Source organism: Salmo trutta, chromosome 5, assembly GCF_901001165.1.
Source record: "Salmo trutta chromosome 5, fSalTru1.1, whole genome shotgun sequence".
Lineage (NCBI taxonomy): Eukaryota > Metazoa > Chordata > Actinopteri > Salmoniformes > Salmonidae > Salmo > Salmo trutta.
Genome location: NC_042961.1, coordinates 19,770,373 through 19,792,635, shown reverse-complemented (window position 1 = coordinate 19,792,635; position 22,263 = coordinate 19,770,373). Strand labels below are relative to the sequence as shown.

Below are 22,263 nucleotides of genomic sequence, written 5' to 3'. Positions count from 1 at the left end.
CTTTCCCACTGTATTAAACCTTGGAGGGGCATATATTAGCTTTTTCAAATACTTTCATAATGAACCGAGGGTTCTGATAAAAATGTTTACAACCATTTTGAAAGCAAGCGCTTTCTCTTTATCTGCAGAGTGTGCCTCCATTGTTTTCCTGCGAGCCCAGGGTATGTCAGTGCTGTATTAGGTTAAACATGTTAGAGTTCATTGTGAGGTAATGGAAACCCTGTCTCCCAGTGGAAGTAGGAGGGGAAAGGAAGTAGGTTAGAGGAGGAGTTGGAGACTGCCAGGTAGGAGCAGAGAAACTGGAGCAGGAACAGAGCTCGGCTGACTGAAGGGGTCCTGTTATGTTGAATCTGGAACAGTTACTCTGAGTCGTTCCTCTACTCCCCCACCTCTCCTACCCTCCCCTCCTGCTCTGTGCCGGCTCGGGCTCACTAGGAGAATGCTGGCTGCTGTCCATTGGGTAAAAGCTTTTGGGCAACCTCCCCCTCTCCCTCTTTTTCCTCCTATCTCCTAGTCTTTCCATGTGCATGGAAATAACTGCCTTTCATTTCCTGTCTGGCAGCTCAGGCTCAGGACGCATTACAGTACTGCTGCTGCACAGTGTCGGCCATCACTCTAAGATTTCCTGCCCTACTTTATCATAATAACACTGTATTTCTCATTCCATTGCTCCAGTCTCATTGTCCGACACAGACAAATAGATGGACGTTACAGAGCAGATATGATCCCCTCTCTATTTCTTTCTCTCGCTCCCTCTCTTTCTCTCTCAAAGGTTTCCACCTCAGTGCCACCGTGGTGTCGCCCCAGGCTGGCCAATCAAAAGGGGCGTACAATGTGGCTGTCATGTTCGACCGCTGCCGCATCACTTCCTGCAGTTGCACCTGTGGAGCCGGGGCCAAGTGGTGCGCCCATGTGGTGGCCCTCTGCCTCTTCAGGATCCACAACGTGAGTTTAGAGTACAGACACAACATGAGTTACACCGCATTACCACATGAATACACCTATACACCATTGTGCTGCAATTATAGTACAGCATACATGTGAGTTAGTGTAGTACTGTGATAACGGTCAATTCCATTTCATTTTAGGAACTTTTACTCCAACCCTGGAACAGACACATGCCATAGCCTATAGATGGGTTGACAGCGTCACAATAATAATTTGTGTGCAACTCCGAGTTCAAAGGCTCTGTGTTGTTGTCATAGATTGCTAGCAACAATGACTAGAAGCTGTTGTTTGGCGAATTGTAGATTACTTGTTTCAGCTGGTTGTATTTGTTCTTAATACCATGTCTTGCTTTGAGGTGTTTTGACGCTTGTCACGTCTATGCTAATATTGCTAGGTTTAGCTAGCCAGCTAACCAACAACTGTAACAATGTATTTGTACAACCAACAAGTGCTTCTTGGGCAAATGTATTTGTTTTTTCCAAAACATTTGCAGACGAAATATAGCTTACTTACGTGTAGTAATAATAATGTAATAATCCTTTGATTGTAAGCCAACCCTGTCTGTTTTTAAGCCGTGGTTGCACATATCGGTTTTGTTGGTAAACACCCCTACCGACTATATAACACATTACTGTTTGAAAACATTGTATGTATTCAAATAGCTTACAGATTTGCTGTATATATGTACAGAATTGTCTATCTGTGACTCATAGGGATGTAAGAGAGTGCTGAGGCACCATGAGTGTGTATGTGTGGGAGGCTCTGATGTCTTTGGGTGGAGGACTGTCTGTTCTCTACTGATATCACAGTGTAGGTGGGTCTTGCAAGGTCTGAGTGTGTGTTGGCATGAACGAGTGTGTGGGCTCAGTTCAGCCTTTGACGTTATGTTCAGATGTTCTGAGATCATATGATCCCATGGCACTAAATGCGGATTATGCCATATGATCAGAATCAGAAAATCACATTGATCTTAAACTCTGCAAATCCTCATATTTGTTTTCCACTGGGGAACAATCCGATCTCTCTCTTTCTCTGTAATTATCAGTCCAGGAGAGAGCCTAGTCTCCCATAGCCATACCCCCACTCCCTGCTGTGTAGGTCTTCTCCCACTTCCGACTGTCAGCTGTTCTGCGGCTGTGGCACGCACACACGTCTCCATAGCTTTCTTGTGACCTTTTATCAGGCGCAAATTGACCCTAATTAACCATTATTGTATTGAATGGATGGATTAGCTGTAAAGTAATTAACATCTCTCAGGCCCAGATGGGAGGCCGGCCTTTTCACCCTCTCTGTGAAAGTGTATATTGAAAACCTGTCGCCCAAGGTGACGCCATTCTCGCAAAGCCATGGGGGCTATGTTATGCTTAGACCTTTCCATTTATTCAGTCCACTTACTTGCCATAAGAGGTGACATTTTGCCATGACAAAAGAGCGATGCAGTAGTCAAAACAGATTTAATCACTCCAAATACTCAGTGGGGAATGCAACAGTTGCCATGTCCCTCTCATGGATTGGACATCAAATCATGAGAGGTCTTCAAATGAATGCTGCTACAAGTATTGTGAGAAATACAGACTAGAGGTGGACCAATTTATGATTTTTCAACGCCGATACCGATTATCGGAGGACCAAAGAAAGCCCATACAGATTAACCGGCCAATTTTTTTTACATTTATTGTATTTTATTTGTATTTAAAAAATAAAAAAAATACGTTATATATATATTTTTTTTAAATATTAAAAAAAATATATATATTATTTGTAATAATGACAATTACAACAATACTGAATGAAAACTTATTTTAATATAATACATCAATAAAATCAATTTAGCCTCAAATAAATAATGAAACATGTTCAATTTGGTTTAAATAATGCAAAAACAAAGTGTTGGAGAAGAAAGTAAAAGTGCCATGTGCCATGTAAAAAAAGCTAACGTTTAAGTTCCTTGCTCAGAACATGAGAACATATGAAAGCTGGTAAGCAGGTAAGGAGTTTTAGGTTTTAGGAATTATAGGACTAATTCTCTCTATACCATTTGTATTTCATATACCTTTGACTATTGGATGTTCTTATAGGCACTTTAGTATTGCCAGTGTAACAGTATAGCTTCCATTCCTCTTCTCGCCCCAACCTGGGCTCGAACCAGGAACACATCGACAACAACAACCCTCGAAGCATTGTTACCCATCGCTCAACAAAAGCTGTGGCCCTTGCAGAGCAAGGGGAACAACTACTTCAAGGTCTCAGAGCGAGTGACGTCACAGATTGAAATGCTATTAGCGCGCACCCCGCTAACTAGCTAGCCATTTCACATCGGTTACACCAGCCTTATCTCGGGAGTTGATAGGCTTGAAGTCATAAACAGCTCAATGCTTGAAGCACAGCGAAGAGCTGCTGGCAAACGCACAAAAGTGATGTTTGAATGAATGCTTATGAGCCTGCTGCTGCCTACCACCGCTCATTCAGACTGCTCTATCAAATATCAAATATCAAATCATATACTTAATTATAACATAGTAACACACAGAAATATGAGCCTTGGGTCATTAATATGGTCAAATCTGGAAACTATAATTTTGAAAACAAAACGTTTATTCTTTCAGTGAAATATGGAACCGTTCCGTATATTATCGAACGGGTGGCATCCACAAGACTAAATATTCCTGTTACATTGCACAACCTTCAATGTTATGTCATAATTACGTAAAATTCTGGCAAATTAGTTCGCAACGAGCCAGGCAGCCCAAACTGTTGCATATACCCTGACTCTGCGTGCAATGAACGCAAGAGAAGTGACACAATTTCCCTAGTTTAATATTGCCTGGTAACCTGGATTTCTTTTAATATGCAGGTTTAATAAAATAAACTTCTGTGTATTGATTTTAAGAAAGGCGTTGATGTTTATGGTTAGGTACATTCGTGCAACAATTGTGCTTTTTTTCGCAAATGCGCTTTTGTTAAATCATCCCACGTTTGGCGAAGTTGGCTGTCTTTGTTAGGAAGAAATAGTCTTCACATAGTTCAACGTGCCAGGTGGCCCAAACTGCTGCATATACCCTGACTCTGTTGCACAGAACGCAAGAGAAGTGACACAATTTACCTAGTTATAAGAAATCCATGTTAGCAGGCAATATTAACTAAATATGCAGGTTTAAAGATATACTTGTGTATTGATTTTAAGAAAGGCGTTTATGGTTAGGTACATATTGGTGCAACAACAGGGCTATTTTCGCGAATGCGCTTGTTAAATCACCCGTTTGGCGAAGTAGGCTGTGATTCAATGATAAATTAACAGGCACCGCATCGATTATATGCAACGCAGGACAGGCTAGATAAACTAGTAATATCATCAACAGTGTGTAGTTAACTAGTGATTATGTTAAGATTGATTGATTGTTTTTTATAAGATACTTTTAATGCTAGCTAGCACCTTACCTTGGCTCCTTGCTGCACTCGCATAACAGGTAGTCAGCCTGCCACGCAGTCTCCTCGTGGAGTGCAATGTAATCGGCCATGATCGGTGTCCAAAAATGCAGATTTACCGATTTGTTATGAAAACTTGAAATCGGCCCTAATTAATCTGCCATTCCGATTTAATTGGTCGACTTCTAATACAGACCCACTAGTGCAGTTTTTTGGGGGTTGTGTTAAAATGGGAACCGTAGGGTGTAGGTAGCTTTGAAATAATACATTATTAATAACCATTTTTTTTTATTTCCTGAAATTCCGTGTCTCCTGAGAGCATGTTCACACAGTGTGTCAGAATATAGGCACTGTACTTTCAACAACAAGTTGTCTAAATGTGTATCTTCACAGACATACATCCACAGACTGAACCCACAGATCTGCGTCTTCCCTGTTCCTCTCTAGGGCGCTTGGTCACACATACAGGCACGCACACAGGCACACACACATACGCAAGCACACAGTTCAACTTGAGTGTGCTCAATTAGTTGCACATTATGAAACCACTCCAGAAGAACAATGTGATAAATACCAAGCACAAGCGCGCACACACACCGCAGCACAGAACTCTTGACTGTTAAGTGTGTAAAGCAATGTACATTAACACCCCTAAAGAACTGATCCATCTGTAATAACCTCAGACGATCTCAAAGCATTATATTCTGAAATGTTTTGGTCAGAGATCATTTGAATAGAACCAGCAGAAGATCCTCACCGAAAGGTTGGGGGTTAGGGGGAGTGTGTTGGCAATGGGCATATCTGCCACTGATGATATAATCCTATTAATGAGTTTGGAATGGGGAGAGGCTATACGCCTGGTGCCCAAATGGATGACGTTTGTCTGCCAAGCAAGAGTCGAGTGGAGATGAATGGACTCAGTTCAGTTTAGCCAGCCATCCCGATGAGCCCTTCCCAGCAAGCTAGCTAGTTTATTTTTGGGGCTAGAAACTTCGGCGAGAATTTGAAACTTGTCTGCCGAAATTGGGACTTGGGAGTGTTTAGAATCATTCTGTTTTTATCTGAGTAATTGTTTTTTTAAATTTTTATTATTACTTGAATTTAACGTTAGACATTAATGCTATAGTTGTACATTTTCGGTGAAAATCACGACAAAAATGTTGCGCTTTAGCTGTCACCCTGGCCTTATATTGGCTAAACTATCTAGCTACTTTCCTCTCCTTACTGTGGCAAGCGGGAGCGAAGGACACTGTGCCCCGTGTTGTTGTGTTGCCGGCTTTCAGCACAAACTCTCCCAATTGAGCAGTATAGGCTGTATCACTGACATCCAGATGGTTACCACCAATAAGTTATTTCTCGTGTAGGCTGCTATCCAACTCAAAATAAAATGAAGTGGGATGGAACAAATTGGAGACGGTGACCAATGCTACAAGTTATTTCTCCCTCGCCCTTCAAAATACACATCACTTTCTTTCATAAGTTTTAACTAGCACCATGCTGTTGCCAGCTAGCCAGCATAAACAAAGGGCATATCAGAACGATTTACTGAACCGTATCTATTCGTCTCCACACTGACTCTCAGCTGTGCGACACACTTCACCCATTTAGGCACTAGGCATGTCCATATAGCCTCTCCCCATGAAATGTTCTTTAGCAGGCTATTAGAGCACAAGCATGCCGCTGTCCCTCCCTATCTTGCTGTTTGTGCTATTTACCCTGGCTATTAAAACATACTCGGCCCATCATCCCCTCTGTTCCTTTCTCTTGTCTCCATCCCGGTCCAGGAATCTCAGTGTTTCCGTTCCCATTCACCACACAGTGGTAGCAGACCACCTCTCTCTTTCCCGTCTCTCTAGTCTTATTTTAATGTGAGGTATATTATAACCACTTTCTGTTGTAGTGGTGTCTTGTCCTGTACGACCCCCGAACTTGAAGTTTGTTGCACACCCACATTTCAGTTTATATTTTAATTCTCTGCATTTAAACTCACTGTGTGAACAGGAAACCGAGCAAGGTGAGATCCTAAATGTACACTAATGCCTGTCACTCCTTTGTTTGTCTGCCAGGCGTCTGCAGTGTGCTTGCGAGCCCCCGTGTCAGAGTCCCTGTCCCGGCTGCAGAGGGACCAGCTGCAGAAGTTTGCCCAGTACCTCATCAGTGAGCTTCCCCAACAGGTAAGACTGTCGCACCACACTAACTGGTTAGATTATCTGCGAGCTTCACTTCAGGAATAATGGGTGGGCTGGCTATCTCAATGTGGAGGGTCATTATAACTAGGAGGCAAGTTCCAACCACTGAAACCACCAAGTTACATTCAAATGTGTAAATATAAATATTGTTGTATTCGCAAAACCATATATTGTACATAGAATCCTAGACACATTTCTCAATCCCTTTAGGCTCTTCAAAAACATTTAGATAATGTTGTTTATATATTGAAGATTATCAATAGTTGCAAAAATACATTCAGTTGAATGTGTGAACAATGTTGTCCTACCTCCCAGTGGTTAGGTTTGTAGAGGTAGCTATGCTCTGCCTGTAATAGGCCCAGTCTCAATACTCCCTTTGTTTGCCCCCTGTGCTACTGGGATAAAGAACACACAGTAGTTGCATTGTCTCCTTATGTATTACAGTCAATAGTGCCGTGTTGGTCAGTGTAATGTTACTCAGCTCTAAGGCCAACTGTATTTCTTAGCTGTAATTAGAGCCTTGTGTTCAAAAGGTAGGATTTAACAAGTAGCCATGAGAAGCTATGCCCCCCACCCCCACACCACCCCTGAAACAATGGCGAAACCGATTGTCATAACCTATCATTAATGGATCTGAAACAGATTCTGTCATACTCATTAAAACGGATGTTATTTTTGTCCTGCAGATTTTGCCCACAGCCCAGAGGCTCCTGGATGAGCTCCTGTCCTCCCAGTCCACAGCCATCAACACAGTGTGTGGGGCTCCCGGTATGCCCTGCCTGCACTTCTGTTTGCCTCCTGCAGGGGGCAGCCTCTACTTATCTCTCACAAGGGTTCATGATGTGATCGGAGACAATGATAATGAGTCAAAGTGCTGTGTATTGTATGGGGTGTAACTCACCACATCCTCCACCAGTATGAGATAGGGGTTGCGTCCCACGCCCACAACTGTAGATAGTGCAAATGGTAGAGATGGAGGCCTGAGGGCGTTTTGCTCATGTGTATATATGTGTGGTTTGAGCATGCTATAGTGTGGTTCAGATGGCCCTCACATGGCATGTGTTTCCCAATTATCAGCTTAAATCAGCATCTTGACATTTCCTGTATGTTTGTTGTATTGCATTTCTCGGACTTTGTGTTTACTCCCTGTCTCCTGTGTACAGACCCCACTGCTGGCCCCTCAGCCTCTGATCAGAGCACCTGGTATCTAGATGAGTCTACGCTCAGTGACAACATCAAGAAGACTCTGCACAAGTTCTGTGGCCCCTCTCCTGTTGTCTTCAGGTAAGACAGAGACTGGCATAGTCAAAGGTAACAGGAGAGGACGCAGGTAATGTGTGGAAGTATACTTGCTAACCTGTGTGTGTGCTCCCTCTCTCCCGGTGCAGTGACGTCAACTCCATGTACCTGTCATCCACGGAGCCTCCGGCGGCGGCAGAGTGGGCGTGTCTGCTGAGGCCGCTGAGGGGGCGGGAGCCCGAGGGGATCTGGAACCTCCTGTCCATCGTCAGGGAGATGCTCAAGAGGAGAGACAGCAACGCTGCACCCCTACTAGAGATCCTCACTGAGCAGTGTCTCACTTATGAACAGGTAACCCACACGTTACATACATACTTATTCACACATGATAGGACAGAGGTGACTGTTCTCTCCTCAGATCATTGGCTGGTGGTACAGCGTGCGTACGTCGGCATCCCACAGCAGTGCCAGCGGGCACACGGGGCGCAGTAACGGGCAGTCGGAGGTGGCCGCCCACGCCTGCGCCAGCATGTGTGATGAGATGGTCGTTCTGTGGAGGCTGGCTGTCTTAGACCCCACCATGAGCCCTCATAGGTGAGGTCACTTCCCTTTCTTCCTGCCTAACACTTACTTAGCCTTGGTTTCCTACATCAACTAGAATAGTGTCTAATACTGACAACACAGCACTCCTGCTGTCTCTCTTACCTTCAATTCAATTCTCACTTTCACAACCCATTCCAGGTATATATCTGTCTGCGTTGGGTTGATATACACTCTTTTGAGGCTCTGTTAAGGTAATCTGGTTAGAGCAGTAAGTGTTTGGGACATTGAGTGTATTAGACCAGGGCATCCTCCTGATTCACTGTGACCTGATTGCTGCTTGGCCTTTAGAGTGCTATGTGGTCTCACTCGACACTGTTTTAAATGAGCTCTTTGAGACGCAATGACAGAAAGTGAAATAAGGAACAACAGTGTCAGTTCCTTGCAGAAAGCTCTTTGTGTGTGTGTGTCTTTCAGTTACAGTGGCAATTATCAGAATAATGGTGTGTGTGTGTGTGTGTGTGTGTGCTTGTTTGTTACTATCGTCTCTGCTCTGTGGCCTTTGTTTCCTGGACTGACTATAACAATGTGTGTCTACGTTTCTTTTTGCACCATCCCATAGGCGTTTGGAGCTGGCTGCCCAGCTCAAGCAGTGGCATCTGAAAGTGATTGAGATCGTGAAGCGAGGACAACACCGCAAGTCCCTGGACAAACTGTTCCAGGGCTTCAAGCCAGCCGTGGAGTCCTGCTACTTCAACTGGGAGGTGGCCTACCCACTGCCAGGCATCACCTACTGCAGTGCAGACAAGAAGAGCGCTTCCTTCTGCTGGGCCAGGGCAGTGCAGCAGCAGAGAGGGGCCAAGGCTGGCCTGGCTGGAGACCCCCCTGAACCTGGAGGAGGGAGATCTGGCAGCTCTGAGGGAGGTGGGGGAGACTACAAGGGCAGAAGTCCCCAACAAGAAGTGGCGGTCAGGCCCAAAGAGACCATCGTGAGCAAGAGGAAGGGGTTGTCGGCCGGGGGCGGAGGAGGGGTCCTAGTTCGGCTAGGGGGCAGTGTGTGTCTCTCTCTAGAGGAGGGCAGTAGTAAGGGGATGTACAAAGGCGCAGGTTCCTCCTCGTCCACTGGGGGCAAGGCTAAGATAGCACAGGGGGGCAAGTCGTCCTCTGGGGGATCAGGAGTGGTAGGGGGAAAACACCAAGCAGCCAAGCGGCGCACCAGCAGTGAGGACAGCTCCCTCGAGCCTGACATGGCCGAGCTGAGCCTGGATGATGGCTCCAGTCTGGCGCTGGGCGCTGAGGCCAGCAACACCTTTGACTTCACGCCCCCGCCGCCCGAGATGCTGCCCTCACCAAGCCCGCTACTCAGAGAGCCACACAAATACAGTGGGGGAGGGAAAGTGGCCGGAAACACGCCCAAGGAGCGCGCCTTCGAGGGCAAACGGGTCACCCTTGCTGCCACCCTACCTGCCGCTGAGCCCCAGCCCGCCTTCCCCACCAAAGAGAACGCTGCTGTCATCGTGGAAGCAGCCATTGCCGTGGTGAATGTGGAGGCGGAGATGAATGGAAATGAGGAGGCGGCCATCGCTGGAGACGTTCGGCCCTCCACCTCGGTTGTTACCGTGACTGCAGCTGCCGCCAAGTCACCGCGTGATGGCCGCCGAGAAACTGGCACTGGAGCCGTAGCCCTGCCCAATCAGGCCCCAGAGGCAGCAGCAGAAGCAGGGGCAGGAGGAGACCCTGTAGGAGAGGATGACTACCAGGCCTACTTTCTGAATTCAGCTAATGAGGAGGGTGTAGAGAGAGTGTCGGAGAACAACAATGAGGAGGAACCAGACATCTTTGCTGGGATCAAGCCACTGGAGCAGGAGGGCCAGATGGAGGTGCTGTTTGCATGTGCAGAGGCCCTCCACGCTCACGGCTACAGCAACGATGCCTGCAGACTGGCAGTGGAGCTGGCTGGAGACCTGCTGGTCAACCCTCCAGACCTGAAGGTGGAGCAGCCCCAGACCAAGGGCAAGAAGAGCAAGGTGTCCACCAGCAGGCAGACCCAGGTGGCCACAAACACCCTGGTTAAGACCTCTTTTCTGCTGACGGTGCTGAGCGAGAGGCTGGAGCTTCACAACCTGGCCTTCAGCACGGGTATGTTCTCTTTGGAGCTGCAGAGGCCCCCAGCCTCCACCAAGGCCCTGGAGGTCAAGCTTGCCTACCAGGAGTCAGAGGTGGTGGCTCTGCTGAAGAAAATCCCTCTGGGCCTGGTGGAGATGACGTCCATACGGGACAGGGCCGAGCAGCTCCGAGACGGGAACTTCTGTGACTACAGGCCCGTCCTGCCCCTCATGCTGGCCAGCTTCATATTTGATGTGCTGTGTACCCCAGGTGAATCTCGCTACACATTTTTAATTCCCCATGTTTTTTCCTTCCACATTGAGATTCTGTTTGAGCTCACACAATACATACACCAAACAGTACATATGCACACAGATGTATAACGTTTACTTGATAATTGATCTGAATTACACGTCATGCAGGCATCACATAAGTGAGACTTCCAGTCATTTATATTTCACCTCGTCCCTCTCTATGTTGTTTGTACAGTTGTGTCCCCCACAGGTTCCCGTCCGCCTAGCCGTAACCGGAACAACGAGATGCCTGGAGACGAGGAGCTGGGCTTTGAGGCGGCTGTAGCAGCACTGGGTAAGATCAACCACAAGGTTTTTTGCATTTACACCTTCAGAAAGAGGTAGGCGCCATTTAGTGGTTCCGTGTTGAGGTTAGTGATACTTAAATAGGAAAACGTACTAGTTTGGCTTAGAAACAGATGAACTCTTTTGCTTCTGTCTTTTCATCTTTCTGTGTGTAGGTATGAAGACCACAGTGAGCGAGGCAGAGCATCCTCTGCTGTGTGAGGGGACCAGGAGAGAGAAAGGAGATTTGGCTCTGGCCCTCATGATCACATACAAGGATGACCAGAGCAAGCTGAAAAAGGTAGACCTTCCGCACTGTGGCCAGTAGAATAACTTGTTACCAACAAACATATTAATGCATTTTTTTTGAATGCATTTTAAGGCTTGTGGATGACTCTCCCTCTCTCTCTGACCTCCCAGATCCTGGACAAGCTGCTGGACAGAGAGAGCCAGACCCACAAGCCCCAGACCCTGAGCTCCTTCTACTCCAGCAAGCCAGCTGCCAACAGCCAAAGGAGCCCGTCCAAGCACGCTGCCCACACTGCTCACGGACACGGAGGTGCCACCGGAGGGGTGTCCAAACATGCCTCCAACGCCACAGCTGCAGCCGGGCCCTCCTCCTCCTTGCAAGCGGTGGCTGCTGGGGGGGTGGCAGGACAGCAGGCGGGTCTGGCGGGCAGTGGAGTGCAGAACAACTCCACAGCCGGAGAGTGTGTCAGTGAGGCCAGAGAGCAAGGTGAGACACAGACTGGGTGGTAATGACATACTTTACCTGTGATGCACTGAACATGAGGTGTTATCCTACCTATGCAAAACAGATTTGTTGAAAATGGAAGGAATTGTTTTAATCCAACTCTGTGTTGCCACTGTTTAGATGTAAAACTTATTCAATACTTAACTTTTTGTTTTAGCAGACGGCGTCCAGCCTGCGTCATGTGACCAGCCGAGCGAGGCTGCCCCATTCAAGCCAGAGGGCACAGTGCCCAGCCGCTTGGCGCTGGGAGGACGGGGGGCATACAGCGGGCGCTGCTGGGGCTCTCCTGTCCGCCAGAAGAAGAAACACACTGGTAACCATGACAAACCCACCTCAACCTCAGATTAAGATTAAGACACTGGCTGTCTCTCAAATAACAGCCTATACTGTATAGTGTGCACTGCATTTGAACAGGGTGTATTGTATGACTCGAATGGCCATCTAGAGGTAGTATTGACACGTGGCTGACTAGATAGATGTTTGAGTTTTAAGGGTTTTTACCTTGTTGTCCCAGGCATGGCGAGTATCGACAGCAGTGCTCCTGAGACCACCTCAGACAGCTCCCCCACCCTTAGTCGACGCCCACTCAGAGGGGGCTGGGCCGCAGCCTCCTGGGGGAGGGGCCAAGACAGTGACAGCATCAGCAGCTCCTCTTCTGATTCGCTAGGCTCCTCCTCATCCAGTGGCTCTCGCAGGGCCGGAGGCGGAGCTAGGGCAAAGAGCACAGACACCAGCAGGTGAGTGACTCCTACATATTCTATACACGTGTTGATGCCATCTGATTATTGGAGAACTCAACTAAGGTATTCACAAAAATATGCTAATTGAACATTCCTCTTCTCGCCCCCCTCTTAGGTATAAAGGGCGTCGTCCCGAGTGCCATGCACCCCATGTGCCCAACCAACCGTCAGAGGCGGCGGCCCACTTCTACTTCGAGTTGGCCAAGACGGTGCTGATCAAAGCCGGGGGCAACAGCTCCACCTCCATCTTCACCCAGCCCTCAGCCAGTGGAGGCCACCAGGGGCCCCACCGCAACTTGCACCTCTGTGCCTTTGAGATCGGCCTGTATGCCCTCGGCCTGCACAACTTTGTCTCACCTAACTGGCTCTCCAGGACCTACTCCTCCCACGTCTCCTGGATCACAGGTGAGGGGCTTTGTTTTTCTCTGTCCTTTCTCATCGGGATAGGTCACCCCAAAAGCAAAGTTTCTTCTTTCATAGTCCATGAGACAGTAGTAGCTATAATGAATGTCTCTCCCTCTTCCCCTCCAGGCCAGGCCATGGAGATCGGCAGTGCTGCCCTCAACATCCTGGTGGAATGCTGGGACGGGCACCTCACCCCTCCCGAGGTGGCATCACTGGCCGACAGAGCATCACGGGCGCGGGACCCCAACATGGTTCGCGCTGCGGCTGAGCTGGCCCTAAGCTGCCTGCCCCATGCACACGCCCTCAACCCCAATGAGATCCAGAGGGCCCTGGTGCAGTGCAAGGAACAGGTACATGTCCGGTACTCTTCAGTTCTGCAGAAGACACATCGGACTACTCATGTAGGCTGGGCATCCTTTTATTCTTTTAACCTTTTATCCATTTTCTCTCTAAAATGCACTTTTTTCCCTAAATCTCCTCATCCTTTCTTCTCTTTTCTTCACCTCCTCCCCTCCTCTCTCCCTGCAGGACAACGTGATGCTAGAGAAAGCCTGTATGGCTGTAGAGGAGGCAGCCAAGGGGGGCGGTGTGTACCCTGAGGTTCTGTTTGAGGTGGCCCACCAGTGGTACTGGCTCTATGAGCAGACAGTAGGAGGGGGCTCAGGGGCCCAGCGTGAAGGCCCTGGACGCTGTGGGGCCAACGGTGGAGCTGGGAGGAGGCCCCCAGAGACGGGCCATGGTGTAATGGACAACATTGGCAACATGGATTCCTCCGGCGTCGCCACGGTGACGGCCTCTGTGACAGCAGCGGCTGTGGTGCCCGTCATCTCTGTGGGCTCCACCATCTACCAATCACATGCCCTTCCCGGCTCGGCCATGGCCCACCCCCACACCCAGGGCCTGCACCCCTACACCACCATCCAGGCCCACCTACCCACTGTCTGCACCCCCCAGTACCTGGGGCACCCACTGCAGCACGTACCCCGGCCCACTGTGTTCCCTGTGTCAGGGGGTGCCTACCCACAGGTAAGAGGACTGTCTGGAGTCATCATGGGAGGGAGGAAGGGAGGGAGGGAGGGAGGGGAGGAAGACTGATGGAGACAAGGAGATACTGATAAGATGGGCTGAGGGAGTGATAGTGGGGGAGAAGAATTAGATAAGAGATGGACATGGAGAAGGCAATAAGAGTCAAACTGAATTATTACTGGGTTTTAACAACAACAACAAAAATATTTAACTAGGCAGGTCAGTTAAGAACAAATTCTTAATTTACAATGCCGGCCAAACCATCCCCTAACCCGGACGACGCTGGGACAATTGTGCGCCACTCTTTGGGACTCCCGATCACGGCCGGTTGTGATACAGCCCGGGATCGAACCAGGGTCTGTAGTGATGCCTCTAGCACTGAGATGCAGTGCCTTAGACCGCTGCGCCACTCGGTACTTACTATCACAAATAAACTCAGAAGTAGGCTGGTTGAGAATCATTACTATGGCTTCCAGTGAAGTACTGTGCTGATAGTTCTTACATCTTAAGTAGCTTCCATCTACTTTGAAGACATAACGTATCTCTATACATCCCCAACTTTGCTTCACACTGTGGAGGAAAAAGTATTTGATCCCCTGCTGATTTTGTACGTTTGCCCACTGACAAAGAAAGGATTAGTCTAATTTTAATGGTAGGTTTATTTGAACAGTGAGAGACAGAATAACAACAAAAATATCCAGAAAAACGCATGTCAAAAATGTTATAAATTGATTTGCATTTTAATGAGGGAAATAAGTATTTGACCCCCTCTCAATCAGAAAGATTTCTGGCCTCCCAGGTGTCTTTTATACAGGTAACGAGCTGAGATTAGGAGCACACTCTTAAAGGGAGTGCTCCTAACCGCAGCTTGTTACCTGTAAAAAGACACCTGTCCACAGAAGCAATCAATCAATCAGATTCCTAACTCTCCACCATGGCCAAGACCAAAGAGCTCTCCAAGGATGTCAGGGACAAGATTGTAGACCTACACAAGGCTGGAATGGGCTACAAGACCATCGCCAAGCAGCTTGATGAGAAGGTGACAACATTTGGTGCGATTATTCGCAAATGGAAGAAACGCAAAAGAACTGTCAATATCCCTCGGCCTGGGGCTCCATGCAAGATCTCACCCCGTGGAGTTGCAATGATCATGAGAATGGTGAGGAATCAGCCCAGAACTACACGGGAGGATCTTGTCAATGATCTCAAGGCAGCTGGGACCATAGTCACCAAGAAAACAATTGGTAACACACTACGCCGTGAAGGACTGAAATCCTGCAGCGCCCGCAAGGTCCCCCTGCTCAAGAATACATATACAGGCCCGTCTGAAGTTTGCCAATGAACATCTGAATGACTCAGAGGACAACTGGGTGAAAGTGTTGTGGTCAGATGAGACCAAAATTGAGCTTTTTGACATCAACTCAACTCGCCGTGTTTGGAGGAGGAGGAATGCTGCCTATGACCCCAAGAACACCATCTCCACCGTCAAACATGGAGGTGGAAACATTATGCTTTGGGGGTGTTTTTCTGCTAAGGGAACAGGACAACTTCACTGCATCAAAAGGACGATGGACTGGGCCATGTACCGTCAAATCTTGGGTGAGAACCTCCTTCCCTCAGCCAGGGCATTGAAAATGGGTCGTGGATGGGTATTCCAGCATGACAATGACCCAAAACACATGGCCAAGGCAACAAAGGAGTGGCTCAAGAAGAAGCACATTAAGGTCCTGGAGTTGCCTAGCCAGTCTCCAGACCTTAATCCCATAGAAAATCTGTGGAGGGAGCTGAAGGTTCGAGTTGCCAAACGTCAGCCTCGAAACATTAATGACTTGGAGAAGATCTGCAAAGAGGAGTGGGTCAAAATCCCTCCTGAGATGTGTGCAAACCTGGTGGCCAACTACAAGAAACGTCTGACCTCTGTGATTGCCAACAAGGGTTTTGCCACCAAGTACTAAGTCATGTTTTGCAGAGCGGTCAAATACTTATTTCCCTCATTAAAATGCAAATTATTTTATAACATTTTTGACATGCGCTTTTCTGGATTTTTTTGTTATTTTTTCTCTCGCTGTTCAAATTAACCTACTATTAAAATTATAGACTGATCATTTCTTTGTAAGTGGGCAAACGTACAAAATCAGCAGGGGATCAAATACTTTTTTCCCCCACTGTAGATGCAAGCCTTCTCTCAGTCCCTAGGACATCGCGGAGAATATCAGACGGTAGAGACTGCTCCACCCCGTTTGGAACTCAGAAGATCCATTTGAGAATGAGACAGTCTCCAGATTCACTAATGCACATTTTGCATTCCCTTTATTTAATTTCTATTATTGTTATTTTTTATTACAACTTTGATTTCATACACCTGTTTCTGTATATTGTATTTTATGAACTTTTTGGTTTCATTAAAAGCTTGTGACAGTTTTTTACAGTATAAAATTGAGATGGAACAGAAAGATGTACAGACAACATTGAGTTTCAAGGCGACTCAACTAGACAACTGGACCACTGCCAAGTAATCAGTATGCACCGGTGTACCCATAGTGTTTTTCAAAAATAGCAATTTCTCAAGCAATCATTTTGCTAGGGCTGTTTGGGAGTGGTCTGAGTGGGGAGGGGAACACGGAAAACTAGCTGTTATTAGAATAAAGGTTTGGAACTCTCTTTAATATTGTCACCAGGCAAAACTCCATGCCACCACAACAGGCAGAAATTTCAGGCAGTCTTTTCAAACAGCTCTTACACTAAAAGAGAATTATCACCAATTTCATAGTACTATTCCAACTTTATAGTGTGAAAATCTATATAAAACACAGGAATATCAAATTTTTGACTGCACTGTGCCTTTAAGCCCACGACCATTGTATTTTGTCACTCCAACGTGTTGCTCGTCCCTCAGTGCAGACGAATGTCGCACTATCTGGCGTAAGACAGTGGCCCAGGACTGCAACAGAGAATAGCATCTAACTAATTTTAAGTGTGTCTGTGTGCCCTCTCAGGGAATGCACCCGGCCTTTATCGGTGCCCAGTACCCGTTCTCAGTGGCCACTGGCCCCCATCCGCCCATGGCAGCGACAGCGGTAACCTTCCCCGGTGTTCCCGTGCCGTCCATGACCCAGATCGCCGTCCACCCCTATCACACCGAGACCGGCCTGCCTCTTAGCACCACTGTAGCAGGTGAGCAGAGACCACTGCTGTGGGTGTGTGCATGCACACCTTTGTCCCTTGTATGTCTATAGATGTAAAATAATATTTAGCCCATGTAAGTGGGTGTAGTTGATGGTTCACATTTGATAGCAGAGGTTGTAAAAATATTTTTTGGGGTGAACTTGGATGTTTTATAATGGACTCTCTATGGCACTCTCAGGAGCCGCATCTTTTTCCCCTTTCTATCCAGTAGGTGGCGTCCATTCAGGCGCCACAATCCAGGCCATTCAGGGGTCATCTCTTCCTGGAATGTCTTCTCAGCCTGTCTCATTGGTCAGTGCCCCCTTCCCGTCTGAAGACGAGCAGCATAGCCAGCCAATCAGCCAGCAGGGCCTTCACTACCTGCACTCAGCATACAGAGTTGGTGAGGAACAACCATTCTTTTAAGTGTCCATGATAAGCATCTCTAGATGGTATATGCACTGGGAATATCAGTTCAATCATTTGCTATGGTTAAGCTTTTGATTCAAACTAATTGATGGTGTTGATAACTGTGATCTTTGACCCTGACTCTTTGATAGGCATGCTAGCTTTGGAGATGCTTGGCAGGAGGGCTCACAACGACCACCCCAATAACTTCTCCCGCAGCCCCCCATACACAGAGGACGTCAAGTGGCTCCTGGGCCTGGCTGCACGGCTAGGTGAGCAAGGGCAGATGCCGGGGTGAAGAGGGCATTCTGCAAGCATCTTTGATTCTAGTGGTTGTTTGATCTGTTACGGTGTTTTGGGAATTATAGATTTGAATTATTGATACACCAGCATAACAGTATCTGGTGGTTTACAAAGGTGAGGACTACAGTTGAATGCTAAGTAAGACACATAAACAGAAATATCGATATCGGAGCACTGCATTTTCTGTATGTTGAGAGGATTGTACTGAAATGACAGGGCACTCTGCTAGAATTCAAAGAAGAACATATGTTAGCCATAGACTTATGTTAACTGTCAGTAAATACTAACTGCTCCCGGGTCTCCCATCCTCTCCAGGGGTGAACTACGTGTACCAGTTCTGTGTGGGTGCGGCTAAGGGCGTGCTCAGCCCCTTCGTCCTTCAGGAGATCATCATGGAGGCTCTCCAGAGACTGAACCCCGCCCACATCCATGCCCACCTCCGCACGCCTGCCTTCCACCAACTGGTGCAGCGCTGCCAGCAGGCCTACCTACAGGTAACACCAGGGTCCAGGCTGCAAACTACCCCCTAGATCCTTCCCTTAGCATCTTCAACAGGCCTATTGACAGGTAACACCAGAGCCCAGGCCGCAAACAACCCCTAGCCACTTGGCCACGTATGTATAAGCTATGTGGTGAATGGTGATGGCTTCACCTAGTCTTCCAAGACTTAGGGGATATTTTTGCCGTATTGCCCACACCTATCAAGTTATTTCAGATCTGTAAACAGCTAAGGGGCTCACAACTCACCAGTACATACAAATACACCAGCCCTTCACTAGCCACGAAGCTGTTTGGTAAACACCCTGGACCTCATCCTGAGTGTACACATTGACTGTCCCCTTGGATAAAAACAACCACATTTTTATATCAGGATACTGGGTTAGAAACTGATCAGAGTGGGTGTATTCTGTGTATTGGCAGGGCAGAGGGAGTATTATCTTGGGGAGGAGAAGGAGAGTGAGCGTTTCTCACAGCTTACATAAATAGTTGATGAAGTCCGAGTGCTACACACCGTGGAGAAGGGAGACTCATGAGTGCATCCACTGGATAGCCTGCTCTGATGGGGAAGCGGCTAACCGGCTGTGACAGTTGCAAAGCTGAAAGGCATGTTGCCCCCTGGAGATTCTGTACTTGCTCACATGCACATGCACGTGCACACTGAATTCCTTGCTTCCTTGCTGTGGTTTGAGTCACTGTCTTTCTACTTTAAACGAGGCTAGATAAAACCGCTATGTGGGCTTTAAAGGTGATTGTTCAAATTCTCACTTTGTAAAGTGTAACACACACCTCTTCCTATTTGCCCCAGTGTCAGCTGACTTTCTCTTATCGGAATGATGTGTTTCTACACACACTTGTACACACACTCTCACGTGTGTGTGTGTGTGTGTGCTGGCACATTTGTTGTCCGCTGACAGTATCAGCGTGACACAGGCTCTCCACTCTTTCTCATCAGGCAGTTAATGAGATGAGGTATCTGGGGGTTGTACTCAAGAGGAAATGTACCATGACTGACAATGAATAATTTCCTCAGTCACTGAAAAGGAATGAATTCCATATGCTGGGTGTCGTTATGGATGTCTTGTGATGTCTTTCTCTGGAATTGGTTCTTCACTCCCCCTTAGAACACATCCTGTTCATATTAAACTCGGGTAAATGAGGTCAAAAGAGTAACTTTTGTGGTTCTTATATTGAAATGACTGTCTGAAATTGCAGCAGTACCAGAGGTTAGTGTCTACCCTTTTGAGTCATACTTCATTAAACAGCACCATTGTGAGCAAACTGAAACGCTCTCTGTTTCCCATTAATAATTTAGCAATTTAACCTCATTATGATGCAGAATCTGTCCTGAGAGGTAAAAAATGAAGCACCTGCCTAAAGCTGGGAGTGAAAAGACTGAATTCTCATCACTTCATCAATGCCCTAACAAAGGGCTAACACTGAGATGGAGGGATGTGATTAAATTAACCCATTTAAACTCCACCTGCTAGCGCGTCTCAGTATGAAACGCATTGTCCAGAAGCAGAAATATAATTTAAACCACCTAGTTAAAGGTGTCCATATCAAGGTATTAAGATAGTGGACCACATAAGGATATCTGTATCCCACCAAACACTGTTGTCCAATCCATATCTACCCCCCTAGCCCCTATATACTTGTGTAGATCTGAATGGATTGAAATTCACAGTGTGGCGAAGATTCCCCAGAGTCTCTCAGAGGACAAAGTGGAGCTATTACCATACTTGTATCAGACCAATTTTCTCCGTTCATTGTGGGTAGGGGTTGGTTTTGAGTAAAGAGATGATCCCTTGGTGCCCTTTTGACCCCTGGGTGCCCCATCTCTGTGCCTAACTTTGACATAAGTAGTAAACTAGATGACCCTTTGGTGCCCTGTTTGACTTATACAGTCCATCTGATCCTCTGTCCCCCTCTCCATTCCCACTGCAGTACATCCACCACCGGCTGATCCACCTGACCCCGGCCGACTACGACGACTTTGTCAACATCATCCGCAGCGCCCGCGGGGCCTTCTGCCTGACCCCTGTGGGCATGATGCAGTTCAACGACGTGCTGCAGAACCTGAAGAGGGGCAAGCAGACCAAGGAGCTGTGGCAGCGGATCTCTCTGGAGATGGCCACCTTCTCCCCATGACTATGAGGGCAGTGGAGTGGGAGAGGAACGACGCTCCCACCCCACAAACCCACAGCCCTGTCGATCTCTGTCTCTCTCCATCAACCCTTAGCCCTGCATCGAACGCTCTCTCCATTCGCCTCTCTGGCCTCTCGCTCACCTGACGTCACCCATCTCTTTGTGTACCCTGACGTACACACCCTACACAGCACACAGGCAGCACAATCAACCCCCATTTCCCACCCTGTTAGATGTCATAGGTGTGTGAGACACAGAGTTTGAGGTAAGCTGAATGGAGATCAGTTTATGTAGTTTTCTATATCTGTTTGTGACTGAATTGCAGCTCCCATTTATCATGGTTCATGTCTCTTTGTAACTTCCTGTAACGTATATTCCCAACTCATGTTCATCCTCCCAACTTTCCTACCAGAACCTGTCACGAAGGATGCTTTATGGTTGCTTGGGGTGTATAAGTTGTCATTTATTTTGTTGTTGATGTTAGTTGGTTCTTTTATTGAAACCACTGAGTAAATCAGATTCATACTGCAACATTCCTCTGTCCTGGGGGAGTGAGCCTCCACCAGTCACTACGGATCTGAATTTTAGGTATTCTGACAGTGTTTAAACAAGAAAGAAAAAAGCAAGACAAAAAACAGTTTGTTGAAATAATTGAAAAAAGAAATGTAATACGAAAATTATCTGAGTACGGGTGAGGATTCTTTTTAGTGTTTTGTTTAATCTTTTGTTTTTGATATTTTGTATAGAATAACGTGTATGCAGAGAGGACTTTGAGAATGAGCGAGTGTTAACATGAGTTTTGTGTGGGTTACCTTTTCCAATTTAGCGGTTTGAGGTTTTGGGTCTGGAAACACAGGAGTCTGGCTGGACCAAACTCATCATTGGCCCTTTTGTAGTGGTTCAAGAGTGCAAGTGTACGGCCCCTGAGAATCTCAAGTACAATCATCCAATCAAATATCAGGATCACATAAAGGATGAGTGGACATGACATTTACATATGCCCTGCACATGTAGAATCATAAAAGTGCTATGCTCATAAAGGCTTATATGCAGACTGGGTTTCCAGGATACATTCATCAGCTGTTACTTTGGAATTCATGTCCATTGATGTTTTATAGGCGGCGTTGCCAGATCCCTGTGTTCCAAATCCACACCTCCAACCTTGCTCTGGAGCTCACGGGGTGAAGAGTGACTTAGTAGAAAATGTACTGTGATATTTTTGTATTCCTCGAAGTGTAGCTTGATTGAAAAAAAAAATATTAAACATTTTGCTGATTGCAAGAGGTTGTAATTTAGAATTGAAAAAAAAATGGATAAAGCAATACTGAAATGTAGAGTTTACTTAATAAAGGTAATTCAAAACACTAATTTGCTGTAATTTTATTTTACGTGGGTCGAAAGTGCAAGTGAGTACAAAAGTTGACACTTGAACCACCTATTAATGTAAATCAGAAATAGTCTACTTATTTATTTTAAATCCTCTGACCACAAACTCCAATGGATTTACTGGCAAAATGAAAAGGTATGACATAAAATTCATTCTTTGGTCTGTCACAGTATGACCAGGAGAGGGAACCATAGGGTAATTTATGATCGAGTTCCAGTAGTCTGGTTAATCTTGAGTTTATTTTGACACTATTATAGTTAATCTTTAATTCCCAAAATTTAGTTCAAAGTGGCTTTCATGGAATGGTTCCCAAATGATGGTGGTTCATAAGACAATGCGGTTTACGTAGGAAGACACATTTGCAATGTTTTACAATTGTTACACTTGCTACCTGCTCATGCAC

General features: G+C 46.8%; 1 protein-coding gene across 11 annotated transcripts in view; it reads left to right on the top strand.

Moving 5' to 3' along the window:
* The window catches only part of zswim8 (zinc finger, SWIM-type containing 8), a 42,154-nt gene extending 20,313 nt beyond the window's left edge, over positions 1–21,841 (top strand). For 2 of the 11 annotated variants that reach the window (XM_029752837.1, XM_029752836.1), the window contains 20 exons: positions 773–945; positions 6,441–6,548; positions 7,250–7,331; positions 7,727–7,847; positions 7,952–8,153; positions 8,221–8,396; positions 8,965–10,718; positions 10,929–11,036; positions 11,203–11,327; positions 11,447–11,762; positions 11,938–12,093; positions 12,295–12,517; positions 12,636–12,925; positions 13,052–13,326; positions 13,454–13,951; positions 16,927–17,125; positions 17,316–17,519; positions 17,677–17,796; positions 18,143–18,321; positions 20,273–21,841. In XM_029752837.1, the coding sequence (XP_029608697.1) occupies positions 773–945; positions 6,441–6,548; positions 7,250–7,331; positions 7,727–7,847; positions 7,952–8,153; positions 8,221–8,396; positions 8,965–10,718; positions 10,929–11,036; positions 11,203–11,327; positions 11,447–11,762; positions 11,938–12,093; positions 12,295–12,517; positions 12,636–12,925; positions 13,052–13,326; positions 13,454–13,951; positions 16,927–17,125; positions 17,316–17,519; positions 17,677–17,796; positions 18,143–18,321; positions 20,273–20,476 (5,513 nt within the window). In that variant the 3' untranslated portion in view covers positions 20,477–21,841. The remainder of the gene's footprint in view (positions 1–772; positions 946–6,440; positions 6,549–7,249; positions 7,332–7,726; positions 7,848–7,951; positions 8,154–8,220; positions 8,397–8,964; positions 10,719–10,928; positions 11,037–11,202; positions 11,328–11,446; positions 11,763–11,937; positions 12,094–12,294; positions 12,518–12,635; positions 12,926–13,051; positions 13,327–13,453; positions 13,952–16,926; positions 17,126–17,315; positions 17,520–17,676; positions 17,797–18,142; positions 18,322–20,272) is intronic. The other 9 variants (XM_029752846.1, XM_029752844.1, XM_029752847.1 and 6 more) reach the window with 9 other exon arrangements.
* Positions 21,842–22,263: the final 422 nt, after the last annotated feature.